The sequence below is a fragment of the Sparus aurata genome, chromosome 10 (genome assembly GCF_900880675.1).
Source record: "Sparus aurata chromosome 10, fSpaAur1.1, whole genome shotgun sequence".
Classification (NCBI taxonomy): Eukaryota; Metazoa; Chordata; class Actinopteri; order Spariformes; family Sparidae; genus Sparus; species Sparus aurata.
The window spans coordinates 21032332-21054042 of record NC_044196.1 but is presented as its reverse complement, the minus strand read 5'-3'; the positions used below and the strand labels follow the sequence as shown (position 1 = coordinate 21054042).

At 41.4% G+C, this 21711-nt stretch overlaps 1 protein-coding gene across 2 annotated transcripts; it reads left to right on the top strand.

Annotated features, from left to right (window-relative positions):
• The first annotated feature begins 1103 nt into the window (after positions 1–1103).
• On the top strand, positions 1104–19355 carry dvl2 (dishevelled segment polarity protein 2). 2 transcript variants are annotated; one of them, XM_030431667.1, is made up of 15 exons: positions 1104–1648; positions 7797–7866; positions 10631–10785; positions 12813–12922; positions 13123–13252; positions 13502–13592; positions 13712–13781; positions 13922–14061; positions 14213–14289; positions 14389–14456; positions 14540–14680; positions 15017–15148; positions 16778–16954; positions 17303–17527; positions 17637–19355. In XM_030431667.1, the coding sequence occupies exons 1-15, from the start codon at positions 1488–1490 to the stop codon at positions 18197–18199; spliced, it is 2310 nt and encodes a 769-aa protein (XP_030287527.1). In that variant the 5' UTR covers positions 1104–1487; the 3' UTR covers positions 18200–19355. The 2 variants fall into 2 exon arrangements, with proteins under 2 accessions (XP_030287527.1, XP_030287528.1); XM_030431668.1 differs by having other exon boundaries at positions 1488–1648; positions 14546–14680; positions 17637–18199.
• The last annotated feature ends 2356 nt before the right edge of the window (positions 19356–21711 follow it).

Genomic DNA, 21711 nt, shown 5'->3' with positions numbered 1-21711 from the left:
CTATACATTTAGTCTGGTACGATATTTAAGAATAGTTTCAAGGTATTTTAGTATTTCCATTTTTTGCTACTTTATACAGTTCTCCGCCACACTCTTGAAGCAAAAAAAAAAGATAATTTGTATTCACATTTTATCGATAACTTTTGCAAGAGTACAGGCTGCTTTGCAGGTTGCATTTTGCATCGGAAACAAAGTAGCACTTTTTAAACTAGTTTATTTCAAGGCAATCAGAAAAAAATAATAAAAAGAAACACTTATTCCTAAAGTCTGAAAATCACATCGGTCAACCCAGAATATACAGCTTATACATATATTTGAATACAGTATATGCATCATTTTCTTTTACCTGTACTTTTTATACTTAAGTACATTTAATGTCAGATTTTTTAAAAGGAGTATTTGCATGGGTGACACACACTTTTACCAAAGTAACATTTTAACACGATATCTTAATTTAACTCAAGCATGACTTTTGGGTTTTTTTTTTTCAAAGACTGCACATTTTCATAAGCATATACATTCTGACATGGACAAATTAAATCACCTTAATTGCTCTGCTTTTCAAACTGTATTGATTAGAGGTAAAATAATGCATTTTTTCTGTCATTGTTACCTTATTGATCTAACAACTGTAAACATGTTTTTTTTCATGTAGATAGAACATAATAAAATAAATAAGACGAACTTTGACAGATACAGGTAAAAGAAAAACATGCATGAAATATCTATAAACACACAAAAAAATTTGCAGCAGTTGTTTTGTCTCACTATTGTGTATTGTTGTCCCTATTTGTCTGTTTAATTTGTCTACTTTGACTCTGTTCTATTGCACAAATTAAGAGAAAAACAAACAAAGGTTTTCACTTTTAATAAATACAAATTGAAAAGCAGGGTTTTTTTTTTTTAGGTGATTGAATTTTTCCACGTCTGTTTCACCTATTATATAAAAGACACTTTCCTAAATTAAAACTTTTATAAAAGTTGGGTTTCTGTGACAGGCTGTGATGAAAATGTAGTGGGGGGCGACGCAAAGTGGCTGAGAGAGCACGTACGTAAAAAAGAAAAAAGAAGGGGGTACGTGTTTACGTCACACGCCGCGTTGGCTCGCAAAAAGTGGTGAAAAGTTTTTAGACCCCCCTCCCCTGTATGTTTTTGTTGGGGGAAAAGTTGTTGGTAGTTAGGTCGTGTGAATGTGGCGTGTCCGTCGTTTTTCGCCCCTCGGTAACAGGGGGGAAGGCGAGTTTTTTAGTTGCTTAAAGTCGGAGAGCGAGCTTTTTTGAGCAGGGTTAAACCGCTTTACGTCCTCTGGCTCGGACTGAAAATCTCAGTGGCCATCATCGTTTCACCTCTGCCGTCTCGTTAGCCACCTAGCTAGCTCCGCTGCTAGCTTAACTACCTAACAAAGTTAACGCTACCTCGCCTCATAGTGTGTTTCTTGTGGTTGACTTCCAGCTTTGGAAAGGAGGGGAATACAAGTAACCGTAGACATGGCGGAAACCAAAATAATTTATCACATCGACGAAGAGGAGACGCCGTATTTGGTGAAGATACCCATTGCTGCCGAAAACATCACTTTGCTGGATTTTAAACAGGTCTTGAACAAGCCAAACTACAAATTCTTCTTCAAGTCTATGGACCAGGACTTCGGGTGAGCTGCTGTGATTTTTTCTTTTCTTCTTCTCTTCCCTCAGCAGAGAGGAGACCTGTGGTTTGCATGCAAAATGCGGGGTGATTACAGCTGCTTAAAGTTTGGAAGAGTAAAAACTGCAAAGTAATTAAACTGTTGTGACAAAACGTTGGAGAAAAAAAACCAAATCCATTAATGTGCCATTATCTTTTAAGAGGAGGAGCATTAGCTTAGCACAAGTTAACACCAGAATGAAGAAGGTAGATATTAAAAGCATGATTTAGTGAAATTCATGCACGTATGCGTGTCAGAAAGTCATGCAATCCTATCTTGTGACCAGCTGTCGTTTATTTGCACAGGGGATAACTTTCTAGCAGGGGTATAATGCACTTAAATGAAGCCAGCCATTCAAACAACACATCCCAAATGAGAAAATGCAAAGTTATAATGACCTGTGATGAATATCCAAGTGGTTCTATAAATACTAAGAGTATGTAGGCTGGGACATTTCTCAGAAAACATCATCATTACAATGGGAGGCATTCCCATGTCCCTGCTGCTTTTCTTTACCCTAATCCTCATCCCTCCCTCCCTCCTTCAGTCCATCATCTTGTGAAATCCTCGCCTTTTCTTTCTTTCGGGACTGAAGCCAGGGTTTTGTCTCCCCTCTTTAACACTTTGGCCTGCCAGCCATCCTTTCATTCCCCCTTGGCTTCCTCTCCCCTTTTCTCCCAACCCACTCCTCCAGAAAGAGCTGTCTCCTCTCCTCTATCAATTAATCTTTTTTTTTTTCTTTTTTCTCAGTGGTGCCGCTGTGCATTTTCCTGCAGAGGAATGCATGTTTGTGGTTTATTCACCCAGCGAGACCCTCAGGGCTTCTGTTAAATGCATTGTAGTCTTGGATGAGTATTAAGGCCGGGCCATTTGCCTCTTTTTCCCTCTTTGGATGGCACCATTGCCGCCTGTGCCAGGGGAGCTGCAGTGTCAACTCAAAACACTAGAATGAAATGGATGAGATGGCTTTTCATTAGCTGTGACAGTGCTGGCAGGCTGGACAGTCCCCTCAGATGCAGATCATTTGAATATTAATAGCACCGACATCAATAACTGATTTGTAGAGAGATTTTGGCAAAAACACTCAACGTCTGATGTTGGGTTGTTGAAATAATTAGTCTAGTGATCAGTACGTCCGCAAAAATGTGTCTATTGACATTTTGATCATCTTATTTATTTGTTAGGTAAAAATAAAGTTTTCCAAATTTGGTGAGCTGCTTGCCTTTTATCATTTTATATTACTTTAATAAATGATTCTTGGTGAGACATATGTAAGCAATGTAATGATGTCACTTTTGGCTCTGGGAACTTGTGTCTGGCTTCAGCCATATTTCTAACAGTTTGTAGACTCAATTATTCAACATTTTACAACAAAACTAAATGGTTAGTAATGAAAATAGTCTCTAGCCCTGAAGAGTACATCTCCGCAGTCTAGACTGAGTATTATTCAGTGACCTTTTAACCAGAATTCCTGTGTAAATTAATTAGATTGTGTATACATGTCCACATGATCAATACGTTGCAAAGCAATCGTCTATCTATATATCACAATCTGTCCTCCTACAAAATACAAAAAGTACAAGAGTTATGTATTATCCACAGCATTGTACTGTTAGTTTCACCAGATTTGACATGAACTGAAGTAAATCACTGTAAAATAAAGTGCATGTAGTCGTAGTTAGTGCCTCTTAAACACACACACTGACTGCAACTTGTCCACATGTGCCATCATTACCAAACTCGTAACTGCCAGAAGGCAAAACGGTTCTGGAGCTAAAATATTTAAAGGATACAACTTGGGCTCACTAAAATAGATTCAGTCTGTGTAAATTAAGTTTACACAACAAAGAGTTGTGAAGTTGTGGCTTCAAGTAGGAAATCCAATTGTCGGTGTAATCTGGTTAAAGAGCAGCATGTTTCCAAGTTTGAATAAAGATACTGATATTTGGCGCCAGTGTATCAATTGCAAGAGGAAGTGAAACAATATATTACTGTTACAAAAATTTTGTCCCAGCCACAAAAAACAGTCCGAAAAATGCAGAAAGTTGTCCATTTCCCCAAAACCAACGTGACGCCTTCAGAAGTCTCGTTTTTTCCAACCAACAGTCCAAAACCCAATTATATTATTTTCATAATAATATAAAACAGAGAAAAGCAGAAAAAGCTGGAAACGGGGACTTTTTTAAAAGGACAAACAAACAAACAAGAATTAATTTTCTCAAAATAAAGTCAGATTATATTTTTTTTGTTTAACTAATTGGTTTCTTGACGAGTTGTTTGTGCTGCAACGTTTTTACAACAGATTTCCTGTCTAGTTAATCCCAATACATCACAAACTATTTCCTCCGGCTGAATGAAAACCTCTAAAGCAGTGTAGACAAAAACTCAACATTATAACCTTCACTAAGGGAGGACGTATTGAAGGACTCTTATATTCGATTAGTTTTAGCGAGGTGTAGCTGATAAACTGTCAACCACGTGTGTGGACCTAATAACTGTGAAAATCAGTCATATCTGTAGAGCCTGTCTTTTTACACTCAAATGGTCTATTACTTATTTTATCTTGACTAGTCTTAACACACCAACCTCAAGAGCTGGATGGGATTTGATGGCTTGTGGACCCTCGTTTGTAAGTGAGCACGCAATGTTTTTCCAAAGGCTAAAAGTCCTCATCTCAGAAGAGCCACCCACTCCAAACTCACTCAGCAGAACATAGGGAGTCTTTCAAAGAGAGTATGACAGAAAGAAAATACTCAGTTCTTAACTTCAATTGTGCAGACTGCCATCAAAATATCACATTTGAATATCTCCAACTGAGTTCACATGAAAAATTTCAAACATAGCTCCGAGTCAGCTGTCCAATCATAGCAGGGACGTTGTTTCCCCCTCTCTCCAACCCAGGAGAAGAGTGTGTGTAATAGTGTGTGTTTTCATTTGCCCTGGTACGAGGCCAGCTGTCGGCCAGAGCTGTGTGTGTGGCAGTGGGGGAGATCTGTGGAGTAGGGCAGGCCAGGGCCGGTGCTGGAAACCTGGGCCTGGACGGGGGCCATGTGCTGGGTGTCTGGGGTTTCCACGGGGAGAGGAAAGGGGAGAAAGATTCGGGTGGTGTTGGCTCAGAGTTATTAGATATTCCTCTGTGTGCATCTGCTGGTAAGGGGATCAGGGAGCTGTATAAGTTAGATTAATTGTTAGAAAGGAGATGCTGTGTCGGGGATGAGGAATTTAATAGCAGCAAGGGATCGGAAAAAAGGGAAGTGGGGGTGAAAAACTTCAGGTCGTGTTAAATCCAACAGGACGCAGCATATTCAGGGTTGTTTGTGCATTATTCGAGGCATTTTAGAGTGTGTGTGAAATAACTCTTGTCTGTGGTCACTTGTTTGTTTGGAGGGCCATGGACTGAAGACAATTACACTCTCTGGAGAAGAATGTCGCATCTGTTCATCTGCCGTTCAGTTGCAGTTTTTCTCGCAAAATTAAATCAATCAGATGGAGGAAAAGGTCATTTGTTAGCTAACATCCAGAAGCCACAAACACGGCTGTCAGAAGCTTAAGTCTTCCTGCAACAGTTCCCCAGCAGTGCCCACAACAATCTGGCCGTATGCTAACACTCAGCCACAAAACCAGCTCTCAGCAGCTGCTTACGAAAGCCCAGTGGAGCCTGACCGAGTCTGACACACATAAGAAGAGGCACACTGGCAGATGAAGCTGGAAAAAGAAAACTGCTCTGGAGGGGTCGGAGCAGTCAAGTGTCCTCTGTGTAGCACTTGTACCCAGCCCCTGTCCTGGTGAACTACTGTAATAACATAGTGCGAGGCTGCTGGGGTGGGGGGGAATCACACAGCTGAGGCTGAATGTTTGCCTTTCTGACAAACATGGAGGAAGAGTACGGAGGAGGGAAGAATGACCAGGCGGATGTGTTGCCTTTCAGGAGCTTTTGCCATGTGGACGTGGGCTCTCGCTGTGGCTGTTAACTGAGAGGATGTTGTTGTTCTGTTTATTGGATTTACATGCATATTAAGTTGACCTAGCTGTGTAATTTGCAACAAGGCACAAAACCAGTGCAAAAGTGTGTGTGTGTGTGTTTCAGCTTACCACTGTGACAGAAGATATTCCATAGTGTCTGTCACTTGCGGAAGTAAGCAAATTAAGGTTAGCTGTTCTTTTCTTAGACATGTACCATGCTAATTCACAGCTTCATGGCTTGGATGATATTTCGGTAATGACATTATACAACCAGACTGTAATCCCTGTGATTTAATTTCACTTTATCAGTGCTGAAAAGATGCCGAAAATTGAAGCGGAATGATTGAATGGTTGCTTGTAACAGGCCGTTAAACGGTTACAGCAATGGAAAGGCAAATTAACATGATATGAACCAAATGAATCCCACGCAGGGAAATTGAAGTCAAGAAGGATAAAATCCTTTCAAGCAAAAAAAGATAACCTTTAGATACAAAACATTATGGGAAACATTGTCCCAAATGTTGAAAAACCACCAGTAGATGTGGGCGACGTAGTGATATATGAACTACGGTGTATAACATGATGGTGATTTAAGATGACATACCCTGAAAGAGGATTTTGTCCATTCTGTGGATTCAGGTAGATATTTTAATGGATGGATATCATCTAAAATAAAATCTTCTGTGCTTTCCTCACTTCAGACCCGCCTTTCTTTAGTAGATCCTTCCACTTCAGTATATCTGATACAGTATGTTTCGGTTCACGTGTAATTCGCTTATCGGATATGGTACGTCCATCGTTGAGCATCTGCGGCTTTCGTCCTCCACCTCTTCGCTAGTGCCATTTGCACCTCATTATCAGACATATTATCAATTAGAAGCGGCAATATTAGCGAGAGCGATGTCAGAAAAAATGCTGCTTAATCATAACTACGGTTTGTATGTCAGCATGTGCAAGCTTGTACGCCGTTAGTCGTTGGGATGTGTTCAACTGCAGCTCTTTGGCGAAGACACAAGCGATGTTAGGCAACACAACTGTCGGCCTTCGATGCGGCTTGTTCTTTGATGTGAGTTTGGTGTGTCAGGGCCTTTACTGTATTCGCACTGGTAGAAGTGACTCTGAGTTCAGACACAGAGTTCGGCAACACTGACATTCTCATTTCACAGAACATCCAGATAGTAGATTTTCATTTTTAGATAGTTGAATCGTGACCCCATGTGTTTGGATGATGCAGCTTGTGAAAAATTAGGTGTGTCAGAGAATCTACAGATGTTATTTAAATCTACCAGATGGGTATCTATTTGTAAGCGGACTGCATTTCTACAGCGCTTTTCCAGTCCTCTGACTGCTCAAAGTGTTGTACAACACGTGTAGCACTCTGTCGTTCATACACCAATGGCAGAGTCCGCCACGCAAGGCGCCAACCTGCTCGTCAGTTGCTCAGCAATTTGGGGTATCTTTCAGTATCTTGCTTAAGGATACTTCTGCATGCAGCCAGGGAATCAAACCACCAACCTTCTGATGACTGGTTGACTCACTCTACCTCTTTAGCCACAGCTGCCCGAATGAGTATTGTATCAGAATCAGAGACAGTGGTCTATATTAAAGGTCTCCAATGAGGACCTCACTGCATACGAAGTCTTAAATCAAATGGGTTACATATTATTTGACAACCAGCTTTTAAATCTCACTTAAACATGACTTTCTGGTGAAATCCGTGTTAAATCTGAGGGGAATTTACAGCTGTTGTGTTGATGTGATACAAGCTGAAGTCTTGTTCAACTGGAGCCACTTCAGTCAGTCGTGCTCGCCACAGACTGATCCATCGAGCACATGGTAACACATGTTAAAGGGATATGGCAAACAGCTTGTCAAAATATATTTTAGGAGCATTTGAAAATGAAGCCAAGCGTCTGATTTAGTTCAGCCAGGTTGTTGTAATGGCCTAATATATTTAGTATAATGTGTAAGCAATGTCAACTATTTAATCCCCCCTCAGTTTAACTTTGTTCTTCATGATTAGAGTAAAACCTTGGTGTAGTGTTCAGCCCTCAGTCCTGTACTCTGCTATACCATCCACATACCATGCCATATTGTTAAGAAGGCAGGACAATTTATACCTCCTGAAGCTCACTTTGTCTCTGTTTTTCAGGGTGGTGAAGGAAGAGATTTCCGACGACAGTGCCAAGTTGCCATGTTTCAACGGCAGAGTGGTGTCATGGGTAAGAGATAGTCAATCTGTTGGTTCGGAATGGGAGTGGGAGTGGGAGTGACTGGTGACGATTCGTCTAAATCCATGATTGACCTATTTCAATATCTCCCACTGAGGCTTCTGTGAAATGTTCAGACTAAACTTCTATCTCAAATGTCAGCCAAAAAAAATCATCAGCCAGAGGCTGTTCTCAGAAACCACTTTCCTATTCCTCCAGACCTCCCTCAGACTAATCATCTTGTCTAAGGAGCAGCAGTAAAATAAAGTAATTAAATGCAATATTAGAGTTGTTTTGCTTTGCATAATTGTATATCATACTGATACATCATAGACTTGAAGCTAAGTATAAGCTTTGGTGTGTTGGGGAAAAAATCTCCTGGATTGAGTGGGGAAACTAAAGCATGCTAACTGTCCAGCCAGGTTAAACAGAAGGAAACCGACTCACAAGATCTGTGAGAAAAAATCTTCTCAGAGCTTTAACCACAGTCTGAGTCACTATGACCAATATCATGTACTGGTAGTTTAGCTAGACTATTAAACTGTTCAGCTTTGCATCCTTTAAATCTACCACATATTTTAAGGTTTTATTGAGGCTAGTTTTGTTCAGTGGAATATTTTTCTCGCATTACATTTGAAGGTGTAAGAAGAAAAGAAATGGGCATAAGAAAAGGCATAAGTGTGTTACATATTTCTCACTCTCTTGCTGTTATATGCACAATATCCATAGTTTTATCCATTGTCATTGGTTGCAGTGAAGCATCATTGTAAAGTTTCCCCCATCACAGCTAAATCTCAAATTACATCCATACCTTTTGTAATGTTTGGTAGGTTCCCTTTTATACCAATTATCATTTTTACATTTATTTATATTGCATTTTTTTGCATCAGTAAGTCAATTACAGTCATAAGTGTAATGTAACGCTAAATGTGTGTAGGATTTTCTGTTTGGCAAGTAGGCTAAATATTGCATGGCCACTTGCCACACTTGTGGGCTTACACCAAAACATTCATGTAATAAAAACCTTTGCCGAGAGTCTCTACCCACATTTTATTGTTGTCCGTGGGCTGTCCGACACAGAAAAGAACAGGGACTCCATTTCTACAGCGCTTTTATACAGCAAAGCATCTGGGCAATGGATAATAGGGACTTCATGATGCATTTAAATACACCTCACAAACTTGGCAGTTATTTCTTGAATGGCCACAAGCGTTGTTTAAAACCGGAGACTGTGTTATTGTTGTTGTTGTTTTTTGTTTCAACTTCCTTGTTCTCACACTACAGCTTTTTTATAATTAGATGCAAAAATCAAAACAGTATTCCATTCATTTCTAAAAAAAACCCAAAAAACATCTGGTAGGTCTTTTCATCTACCAGTGAACTTGGTCGTTGTGAGAAAATGTTAATTTTGGACACTAAAGTTTCATTGAAGAAGCAAAGTAACCAGATAAAAAGAAGAATTGTGGCAGTGTTCTTATCAATCTTGACTTTTTGCACTTGATGCGAGAAAAAGCAAGTCTTGAAAGCCCACACTAGATTGCATGGGCAGTTATGCTGTGTACGCAGTTTGAAAGTCACCCAGTCTGCAGATAAATGACATACTCTCCTCATGTTTAAATGATTTATATTTTGTGATGGATGATGCAACATGTGGCGCAAAAAGAGCTTTTCATTTTTCTGACCAAAGCATGAGGAAGACAGATGTTTCTTTCATTGTGTTAATCGACACTCCAGCTTTTGATCTGCAAGCAGCAGATCTTGTTAGCGGTTACAGTACAGCGAGCTGCCAGGTACAGTTTTCATACTTTCCATTTCTAGAGGGGGAGGTCCAGTTGTTGCACCCCACCCTGCAGGTTACATTTAAGTAGAGACAAAACATGGGGCCCGGGCCCAGATAAGCAGGTTTGAGGCCGAAGCATCTGTTAAGTACATAAGAACGAGGAGAGGCATTAAAAGAGGGGGAACAAAGCTCAGAGACCAGAGGGACTGATATGTGATCTGCAGGCCAGGACGGATGGAGGGATCCCAGAAGAGTGTTTCATAGCCATTAGAGGGGAGGGAGTGACTCAGAAAAGAGGGCGAACGTCGGTCTGAACAGGCTGACAGACTCCATTTGCCTGCATTGTTTTGACGGGGAATGCAAAGGTTGTCACGCTTGTTGGGTCAAAATCTTAAAAGCCTGGAAAATACTTGATCTACTCGGAAAATGCTCGATTATGTCTCCATTATGCTGGGGTTCCATCCAAACAATTTTTCATGTAAACCAAAACTATCGTCCCATCCCCATATTGCCTCCTGGTGTTGAAATTAGCGGGCATTGAATAATAAGACCATTTTTATTCTCATATGTGAGCCTTCGACACCCATTTAAGTACATCGTTTTCCCGTCCTCTGTTGTTCCAAGGGTTCATGTAATTGGATGCTGTATGGCATTCATCCTAATTGTCGATGTGTGTTACCTCTGTGTGTGTGTGTGTGTGTGTGGGCATTTTTGTTGTATAATGAAGAGAGACGGGTTAAGTGTAGGATAGTGTTTCAGGATGCCCTTGAGACGTCCATCTGAAAAGACTACAGTGTTTGTGTGTCAAAGTAATTGACATCTTACCCGTTTCTCCTGCTCCCCTTTCGTTCCTCTCGTTTTCTCACTCTCTCCTCCCCCAACCCTTTCATCAATTTGTATCGCTTGTTCTGTGCCAATTTCTCTCCATTTGCATATTTTTTTTGCTACCTCTTTGTTTCTCTCTTTTAATCTGTTTTTTTTTTTTTCATCTTTCAGTTGGTGTCCTCAGACACTCCAGCAGCAGAGCCTCCGGTGGCAGTGGTCCCCCCTGTGGAAACGCCAGCCCAGCCTTCGCCCCCTCCTCCGCCCCTCCCACCGCCACCTGCAGAGAGGACCGGGGGCATCGGGGACTCCAGACCACCCTCCTTCCAGTAAGCACAGCACAGCACAACCTCTCATTTGATTTACAGTAGTATATATTTACCTGAAGAGGGGGCATCACGAGGCCAATAACCGTCTCAAAAACTGCACATTTCACTTTTCAACAGCAGCTCTCCTCCCAAGGCTGTAGTGTAGATACTGTACCTTTTTTCCTGAATATGTCACACACTCCCAGTATCGGGTGACAACAAGAATGAAAAGAATACTACAGTTCATACGAACCCGATCTTAGCTGGAGCCGCCCATGTTTTTAGCACTACAAGTTCTGAGAAAAGCTTTTTTTTTTGGCATTCACAGTTTTCTATTGGGATGTAATTAACCTGACTTTATCAATGGTTCAGTTGGACTTTGTTTTTTTTTGTTTTTTTTAATTGTTTTAAATATCCAAACCTGCAGTAATCCATTTTCTTGGGTGCTGGGAACATTAACATGAACTTAATTATTATCCCCTGTTAAGTTCATATAGTGAACGTGTCTTGGTCGCATTACATGTCTTTCAAAGTCGTGACATCATTGACCTGTTCCCACTGTAAGACTGTGGTTTGCACACTACATGGCCTCTTGGTGACAGGGGGTCACACATTACAAGATCTTCCAGCAGCAGCAGCAGGAGGAGATGAGCCAACAGAAGAACCAAGAAATCTAAGTAGTTCAGGACTGATTTGCGTAAAAGAAAATGTCTGCATGACATCTTTCATTCATCTGTGAGGCATGGCAAACTCTCTTTAAACAGTACAAAGATTGTTTCTGACTTTTGTCAATCTTCTCTACAAAAACTCTGGTGGAACATAAGGGCTACAATCCAGTAGTGTAAACTTGGCATTGGCAAACAGTTGCCTATCAACACATCCAGCTGACTCAGACCTACATCAGCATTTATTTGTGTTTGAGACGACCGGATGATTTTAAGTCCAATATTGCTAGTTGTTTCTCCACTGTGTTTTCACCAGCTTGTAGATAACTTTCTCAGTCTTATCAGCAGAGTTAAGTAATAATTCTCTTTTGTAGGTTTGTCACTGCAAACTTTCCCTTTCACGCTGCAAAGTCATTTGATCCCTTTTTGATATAAAACTAGTGGTTGTGGCAGGTTTTTGGAGTGTGAAACCACAAAACAGCAAAGATTCAGTCTTTATTCATCCTTTAGCATCCATGCTGCCCCACTTAAGTGTTAGGAAATCGTTACTGTAATCTGAATTGGGCCTGTGGTGTCCAAAACAAACTATCATTTTAATAGCTTCTCGCCATCGTCCTTGGCTCCTTGAGAAGTGTCTGCAGCTCTGAGTTTGGTTTAGGGGTCAAATAGAGTTCACGTCCGTCAGTAAGTCTTCCCATTACAGCTGCGGCGCCCTGATTGATTTTCGGCTGCAGGAAGGTGGCTCGATGGTCTTTGAATCCAATTTCAAATTACACTATTTCTTTTTAACTTCACTCAGTGTGCGGTTTGCAGCTGTTTGGAGAATGAACCACGCTTTCCATGCTGTATTTGGAGCTGAATCAACACCATTAGTCATACTGGAAAATTAAATGTAATTCAAATTATACGGTCACTGTGGCTGCCTGATGAAGAATCTTGCTTTCATCATGAACCACAAGATGTTCACTGTATACCTATGTAATCAGAACATTCGCTGGTGTGTGTGCGTGTGTGGTTCTGAGGTCTGAACACCATATAGGCTCACTTGGGCATTTGATTGAGATAGAAATTGTTGGTAATACTAAATGATTTGACTGGCTTTTAAAGGCCTCAAGAGTTTTACATATGTTGAAAGTAAAATAAATAGAGTAAAATGATTTTGTTCCATTTTTCACATTAAAGTCTGGTTGCTTGTCTTGTGAAGTATTTCTGAATTTGTGAAACAAAGCTGTGTAAAGCTCTGGAGAGGGACGGCAGGGTTGAGTTGGGCCGAATACTGAAAAGTTTAAAAATGGAAATAGTTGGCAAAAATGTTCACATTAAAATGGTGAAATATTGAAATTCGGTCGTGCTCTAATTCTTACTGTGCTACTTCTGTTACAGTCCCAATGCAACAGGCAGCGTGGAGACATTGGACGACCAGACCGAAACAGAGTCTGTAGTTTCCTTCAGGAGAGAGAGACCTCGACACAGAGAGGGCATGGAGCAACACGGTGAGAAAAAGCAGATGGAAACATGCTCTTATATGATGATGTGTCATCAAGATTTGGCCCTCGGCCAACATCCAAACATTGACAGATAGTGATATTATCAAAGAATGTTGAAGTGAGGAATGTGAGCAGTCTATAGTGAAAAAAGGAAAACAGAGACTTGAGCAAACATGAAAATTCATGGAGAATATCTTCTGTCGCAGGTCCTCGTATGAATGGCCAGAGTCGTCTGGAGCGCCACCTGGCAGGATATGAGAGCTCCAGCACAGTGATGAGCAGCGAGCTGGAAACCACCAGCTTCTGCGATTCTGAGGACGACGACACCATGAGCAGGTAAAAGACAGAAAGTCTTTGGGTGGATGGATTGCAACTGATATTTTAATTCGTCGTGAATGCTGCACTCTGATTTCTTGTATCTCTTAAAATGTAAAGAATGAATTATGAACTATGGGAGATTAACAAGAGTGGAAAATAGGATTATAGCTTCCCTTTTGTCTTTGTTGGTGGCAACCCCATTAAAGTTTTGTTGACAGAGTGTTTCTCCTCTGACCTTTTACATTTTATTGACTCTCTCACTTATAGGTTCAGCAGTGCAACAGAACAGAGCACAGCTTCTAGGCTTCTTAAACGCCACCGTCGACGCCGGAAACAGCGCCCTCCACGTTTGGAGAGGGTACGTACTGTACTGCTGATCTTTTCTCAGCCTTACAACGTTATCTAACTGCGAGTTTGTTCTCGAGAGTGTGACTGTGTTAGCGCATCTCATGTTAAATCTGTGGTTTTCGACTCCAGGCCTCCTCCTTCAGCAGCGTGACAGACTCCACAATGTCCTTGAACATCATCACCGTCACTCTCAACATGGGTCCGTAAACTCCTGATGTTTCCTCGTCTTTAAGCCTCAGTGTTTCTTGCAAGAGCTTCAAATTGTGTGTGTGTGTGTGTGTGTGTGTGTGTGTGTGAGTGTGTGTAGTGTTAATGCTATTCTTTATCTCAACAACACAGAGAAATACAATTTCTTGGGCATCAGCATTGTGGGCCAGAGCAACGAAAGAGGAGATGGAGGTATCTACATTGGCTCCATCATGAAGGGGGGAGCTGTGGCTGCAGATGGACGCATTGAACCAGGTGACATGCTGCTGCAGGTGAGGAGGATCGACGACTCAAACGTTAATAAATTGGTTTGGTATACATTTTAAATTCAAGCACATCTTAAGCATTGAAAAGCTCCAACAAGCTTCAATGATTAAAACAAAATTTCCCTTCTAATTATTGTTTCTGTCATTACCTTCCCAGGTGAACGACATCAACTTTGAGAACATGAGTAACGATGATGCGGTGCGAGTACTTAGGGAGATTGTACACAAGCCAGGGTGAGTTGCTGTTTTTCTCATATAAATCATTTTATATCAAGTTTTGTCTGCAATCAAGGGATCAGCAACAATTATGGTAATTTATTATTTGTTTTCCAGGCCCATCATCCTCACAGTGGCTAAGTGCTGGGACCCTTCTCCTCAGGGCTACTTCACTCTGCCTCGCAGTAAGTTCTCGACCGCCAGCTGTTCTGATTATTCCCATGTTGATGATTGGGTTATTAACAGTTTCTTAATCTTTACTCCACATGTGCAGATGAACCGATCCGACCCATCGACCCAGCAGCGTGGGTGAGCCACTCTGTGGCTATGACCGGGGCCTACCCTCCCTTCCCAGGCAGCTCCTCCCTCAGCACCATCACCTCCTCTTCCTCCGTCACCGAGACCGAACGTGAGAGCCTCTTCAAGCTTTTAAACCATGCCTAGATTCTTTGTCAGTCAGATATTTAACGCCTGAATGAGGTTCATTATTGTCTTGTTACAGTCTCTGTCCATCTTTCTCTCCTGGCTCTAGAATCATCTTTCACATGTGTCTTTTTTTGCCTTTGTCGCCATCCTAATGTGATGTGATAAATGATGTCTGGTGCTTTCCTGCCTTTGATCTCCTCCTCACTCCTTTCCCTCCAGATCGGACACAGTTCAGATTTCACCATTCATCCATTTAACCCTGTACGTCTACACTTCTTCCCCTTCAGCTCACCTTAAATGCTCTTCTGTCTCCCTCCAGGTTTCGATGACTTCAACTTATCGCTCCACTCTGACATGGCATCAGTTGCCAAGGCCATGGCCTCTCCAGAGTCGGGTCTGGAGGTCAGGGACCGCATGTGGCTCAAAATCACCATCCCCAACGCTTTCCTCGGTAAGACTACAAAGTGAAGACAAAAACAAAAAAAAGAGTCCATTACTTTCATGAACTCTGTGTGTCTCAGAGGGCTTTACAGGGGAAGCATTATGTTCTCAGAATTAAAACCGTGTGACTTGTGGGAGGGAAAAAAATCCCCAAAGTACAGACTTGAGTGCCTGTGTTGACTGGAAACATGTGTTAAATTGGAATCACCTGCAGCTGAATCACAAGGAGTAATTACTGGAAACTACAAGTATTTTGTGCTTTTTGAAATGAAAATGTTGTTTATGATTTGAATTCAAGTCCATGTAGTAAAAATACAGCATGTTACAGATCAACAGGCCAAAACAAAATGATCCCCTGCGGTAAATAACACTTTGGCGTTTTTTTTTTTTTTTTTAAATGTCAGAGGGAAGTGTTAATTCACATAAACAGCCATTTTTGTGTCTACAGTTTGTAGTGTGTTTAAACGAAAAGGCTACTAAATTCCTCCTAAATATATTCTGCAGAGACTTCACTCACAGTCTTTATTGTCACAACATAATTAAAGTACTTTAATGTTGTGGGAACGCTGCGTTAAACAGCCACTCACTGTGTATGTATGATGCAGGTTGAGCTACTTCCAGTTCAGCTTTCATCATCGAGAGTTGTTCCAAATGTTTCTTGTGATCCTGGATCTTTACACATAAATCTGATTTGCGCTATGACGTCTGGAATGTGGAATATTGGTCACATTCTGTTTGCAGTCATGATTGCCAAGAATATCAACAGCACCAAAGAAAGGGATGAATAAGTTACTGTACTCTAAATTATAATCCTTGATTATTTTAAATTGTATTCATTTTACATTATTATCCTTCATTATTTTTTTTATTTTAAGGCAGAAAGAAAGGGGGCGGATCATGTTAAGTTCTGATTATCAGGGGATAATCATCACTCTGTATCCCAGGTTTTAGATATAGTCAGTCTCCCATTTATTTGCTGTAGTAGTAGTAGTAGTAGTAGTAGTAGTAGTAGTAGTAGTAGTAGTAGTAGTAGTAGTAGTAGTAGTAGTAGTCAATAATCAATAATAATAAAACCTCAAAAGTAAAGATAACCAGTTTGATATTAAGCCAACTGGAACTGACTGGACCAAAATGGACAGGTAGTTCCCACACTCATGCCATGTCATAATATCCAGATCTAAGACGATAGATTGTATAGCCTGTAACTAGTTGTCACATGTGACTCGGCCCTTCTCGAGCCTAATGAGAACATAATGAGATCCCATGAATGAGTCTAGCGGCGCTATAGTCCATCAGGACAACTGCGACACATTGTGTTTTTGTTTCTCACAATCATTCAATATCGCTTTTCTTCTTCTTAGTTTTTCTGAACATTAGAATAATAAACAAAAAAAGACAGTTGCTATATTTCAAGTCTGTGTGTGTGTGTGTAGATAGATAGATAGATAGATAGATAGATAGAGATATATAGAGAAATGGAGAGAGAGAGATAGAGATGTACATATAGACATAGATAGAGAGTAGTATTAGTTTACATTTACTTTTTTTAATTATGTGTACTAGCCATCTTTGTCACAACCATTTCCTCTGGAACAAATGGCTTCCTCTCTTATCTTACATGTCATGCATCCACCACCAGGCTCAGACGTCGTGGAGTGGCTCTTTCACCACATCGAGGGATTCCAGGACCGCCGCGAAGCCAGAAAGTACGCCAGCAACCTGCTGAAGGCCGGCTTCATCCGACACACCGTCAACAAGATCACCTTCTCTGAGCAGTGTTACTACGTGTTTGGAGATTTAAGCGACTGCGAGAACTGTAAGTGACTGGAAAACATTGACATCAAAGACTGACTTGGTTCACGCTGCATGAGTGTTATGTTTAATCACATTTGCACACATGCCTTCTGTGGACATGCTGATTGGTTTCAGGAGTCAAACATGTGACTTTTTTAGTTATGGAAGGATTTCTTTAATGTCCAGCCATTTCTACACTAACACAAAGCATTCTGATAACAAGCAGAACAAACAACAAACAAATGCTTGTGTGTAATGAGTCTTGTAGATTTTGTATCTGTGGAAGTAGTATAATTGGTTTAGCTAGTTTAGCCAGAATGCATCCAAACAATTCAGTCATTCACTCCTTCTACTCTTCTCCCGCCCCCAGACATGGCCAACCTATCCCTGAATGACAATGATGGCTCCAGCGGGGCCTCAGACCAGGACACCTTGGCCCCACTGCCTCTCCCTGGGGCCTCCCCGTGGCCCATGATGCACACCTTCCCCTATCAGCCTTACCCCGCACATGCCTTCTCCAGCCAGCCACCTCCGTACCACGAGCTCACCAGCTACAGCTACGCCCCCGGCAGCACGGGCAGCCAGCACAGCGAAGGTGTGTTCTATCCTTCTGTCCTTCTTTCTTTCCTTCTGTCTTTCTTTACTTCTGTCTTTCACTCAAGCTAGAGTAACTACTCATTCACGTCTCATCTTTCTGCCCTCAGGGAGTCGAAGCAGCGGATCGACGAGAAGCGAGGGTGAGCGACGTCGCAGCACCAAAGGTCCCGGAAGCACCGTGGGTGGAGGGGAGAAATCCCCCTCTGGCGGGGGTGGAGAAGGCGGAGGGGCTGACTCGCGCTCCGGCAGTGGCAGCGAATCGGAGTACTCCACTCGCAGCAGCCTGAGACGCGGCCACGGCTCATCAGCCCCCAGCGAGCACAGCCACGCCTCCTCCCAGCGCTCACATCATCACCGCATGCCCCAGCCGCCCCACATGTCTCCCTACCCTCCGGGCATCCTGCCTTACAACCCCATGATGGTTATGATGGTCCCACAGCACCCACATCCCAACATGGCAACCGCTCACGTTCTCCCTCACGCGCAGCAGATGCCCACAGGTCCCATGCATCCCGCCCTACCCCCGCCACCTTCCTCCACTCCAGGGGGGCCTCCCGGTGCACCACCCACTCGGGACCTCGGCTCTGTACCCCCAGAGCTGACTGCATCCCGCCAGTCGTTCCACCTGGCCATGGGAAATCCTAGCGAGTTCTTTGTGGATGTCATGTAGCTCTCCTATCGGTGACCATTCATGTGAAGTTAATGTACGGTTCCCACTTGTCTTGATGAGGATCTGGTGGTAGCTTTGTGAGCTCACAAGGGCCTATTGGGTTGAGGGCACTTGTTGCAAATTTGGTGAGAACAGGGTTTAACATTGACAAAGAAAAATATCACAAAATTAGAAGACAATTAATGTGAGATATGGTCGGACTATCTGTCTACAAAGTCTAGTTTCTCTCATTCAAATCCACTACCTAACAGTTATTTCTTCATTGTATTGCCAGACTAGCTCTACTTTTCTTGTCTCAGTAGTGAGCTTGTCTGTTTTTCTCAAAAAACAAACTCTCTGTCAAGTATTTTTGAGTGCCCACATCAGAGCTGCTCAGCACATCCTCTAAACGGAAATCTAATATTTTAGGAGGGGGAACTATCTTCCCAAAGCAGCTACTGTCAGAGCTGACCATGCAGGAAGCGCACAGACCACAGTTTAACACTAGAGGGTGCCAGGTACATTGTGTACTTGAAAAGGATCCAGTCCTGTATACACATCTGGATCATCAGGCCAGATTCGACCGGCAGCGTAGGAGTATACCGAGTGCCTTACTCTTTGCTATTTTCACACTCCAGGTACATAAATTAACTCATCTTGTTCCAGCATTGTTTGACAATGATCTCCTCTGTATATATCTACTCTACTCCTTTGTAAATGCAACACTACAAGCTGTAATGTGAAAAAGAAAATAGGTCCAAAAATGTCAGGTGAACTTGTGTTTAGTAATCACTGTCTAGGCCTAGTCGTCAAATAACTCTTGTTGTGAGGAGTTCTCTTTGAGGTGTGGGACTGTAGAGCCTTAACGGTACTAATAGGTGACAAGACGAGACGCTGAACGCGGTACTTTCTGATTACATTCACTGTGTATCTTTAAGTAACTGTGACCCAAATGCTCCAGCTCCTCATGCTTATTTTTATGTTACTGACTCGCATTATTCACCCATTTCATTTTTTTGTATGAGTGCCTATATAAATCATGTATAACCGAACTATTAAGGTGCTAAATGAAGATTTGACATTTCAAAAAGAATGACATTGAGAGTGTCACATTGTTTGATTTCATATCGCCACCTTTGTTTGCGTATTTGAGAATAAATTTGATACTTACATGCTGTTCAGACTTGATTATTTGAAGAGAGGAATCAAAAGAAGTCTATTTGTGAACTTTAATGTCACATAATCAATGTTTTGACACATTTTTTGTACACACAAAGCACAAACTGTATGCTGATCTCAACATGCTGTAGATATCTGTATTTGGTTAACATAATACTTTCTCTTATGATCCAAAGGGCTGCAGTTAATTGATAGTTAAAGGGCCAAATGAATGCTTCTTTTTACTGGGTCATCGTATGCACACGATTCACTGCTGTTTAAATTAATACTTCATGAGAGCCCCAGAAGTCCATCCCGTATTTTAAGTTTTTGCAACTTTCTAGTTCTACATTTCAGAGGGGAAATACCGCATGATGTAGTAGATTTTACATAGAAACCCTATTGAGTTTAAAAGATAAACTGCATCAAAGACTACAGTTGTCAGTTGGCTTCACCTCAACATCACAGCACTGCTTCCTCAATAATCAATAAAGCTGATAAAAGCAACTCCTTTCAACTGCATATGAGCAAAACGCTCTATTTTAATGGAGGAGTGCTGCGGTGCGTGTCTGTGTGAGTGATATGGTGTGTTTTTTTAGTTGTGCTGCTTATATGAGCTGTGATGTTTGCGACATTGACATTACTACATGCATTCAAAAGAAACCTTTTAAGGTAGGAGGGTTGTGGGTTCAGAGTAGGGAAAGGGGGAGACCAGAGAGGGTGAGGGAGGCAGGTTGGGGTTTCGGGGGGAAGGATGTTGATGTCTCCCCCGAGTGCAACCAGCGGCAGGTTCCTCCTCTTTACTGAAACATTTCAGTAATTCCCTCCTCTCCCTCTCTCCACTCGTCCCCACTTCCTGCTCCTGCTCATGTCGTTTGTACGCATCTTTGCTTTACGTTCCTCCTTTTTCTCCTCCTCCTCATTTCCCACCATTTCCCATTCATCCTCGCTCTCCTCCTCCCCCATCTTTCATTTTCCGACTCCAACTGCACCGTTAGTTTGGAGGGGGGAAAAAAGTGGTATATTTTCTTTTTTTACCTCAGATAAAAAAATCTGATTCTGAAACAGTCCAACACAAGCTGTTTAGAATCCAACAGGTGATTAGTGTGAAGTAAAGTGATGATCAGAGGCAGCGTACCTGTGGGTTGGGGGTGGAGGCTCTTCCCTAGAGGATTACATCTGCTCCTCCACTGCTCTCATGACCACATTTCCATTTTGAAACTGATGATTATCACCACTGACAGCAGAATTAATCTGTAATTGGCATGCAGAGAGAAAGAAACCGTGCAATTATCTCTCACTATTTATATTTGTATCAAAAGACGTCAGAGGCGCTGTGTTTCCCAGTGTGGCTTATACAAGGGAATGACTAATGATGCATTAAATTAATCCTGTTTAAGCTTTACACAAAAAAAAGAAGAAATAACAGCAAATATTAGGATGGAATTTGTTTGAAATGACCACAGACACCAAATATCAGAAACGTCACCCCTTATGATCAGAGATGTGGTTAGAGGATCACTACAGTCAGTAGGGTACAGCCTCTAGAAACCATGAATGTCTGTACAATGTTTTTTTTTTTTTCCGAATCTGTCTCTGAGATGTCGAGATATTCACTTGTTGGCTCCAGATGAGGAGTCAGCGCCCAGTCTGTTGATATATCTCAGTGTGGGCCAAAGTGGTGGAACAAACAGTTGGCGGATCGACATCGCTGTCCTTAGAGCCAAACTACTAATTTATGTTAAAACATGTGGAAAGTCTCCTCACAGCACATTTAATCACATCAGCACATATCTGTTTATTTTCACTGTCTGTCCAAATGACCTTCCAAGGTAGACCCTCAGTAGCCTACCCTCCATGATATAATAATTTTCTGCTTAAAAGTCTAAGTTTAATTGCTGCCTTAAATATTTTAGTTTGATTTAATTTAATTGAAATCGTTGAAAGCATTCTTGGGACGAAATGTTTGTGGTGTTGCTAGTTAAACAGAATTCACTAAAGTTAATAATATCACAATTTGGTATTCTGACAGGAATAAGAGGTATATTTATTTAAAAGAAAAAATATATTTTTTTCTACTTCATTGACAAAAGACTGATAAACAATGATGGCAATATTTTGAGTTGAGATTTAATATTAATAGGTCAATTAGAAAATTTTCATCAGTGACTGACGCTATTTGTGTTTCAGTCATCACTACGGTAAAAGGGATTTTACAATATCTATCTATCTATCTATCTATCTATCTATCTATCTATCTATCTATCTATCTATCTATCTATCTATCTATCTATCTATCTATCTATCTATTCACCAGATGCTAAATGTAACAAGCCGTTAAGACATGACAAATATTTTACTGTGAATGTTTTTTA

Excerpts from the sequence above, each read along its gene's own strand:
- dvl2 (XM_030431667.1), top strand. The coding sequence starts at position 1,488 with ATGGCGGAAACCAAAATAATTTATCACATCGACGAAGAGGAGACGCCG. Across the intron at positions 10,786-12,812 it reads TCCAGACCACCCTCCTTCCA|TCCCAATGCAACAGGCAGCG; the intron begins GTAAGCACAGCA and ends CTTCTGTTACAG. Across the intron at positions 12,923-13,122 it reads AGAGGGCATGGAGCAACACG|GTCCTCGTATGAATGGCCAG; the intron begins GTGAGAAAAAGC and ends CTTCTGTCGCAG.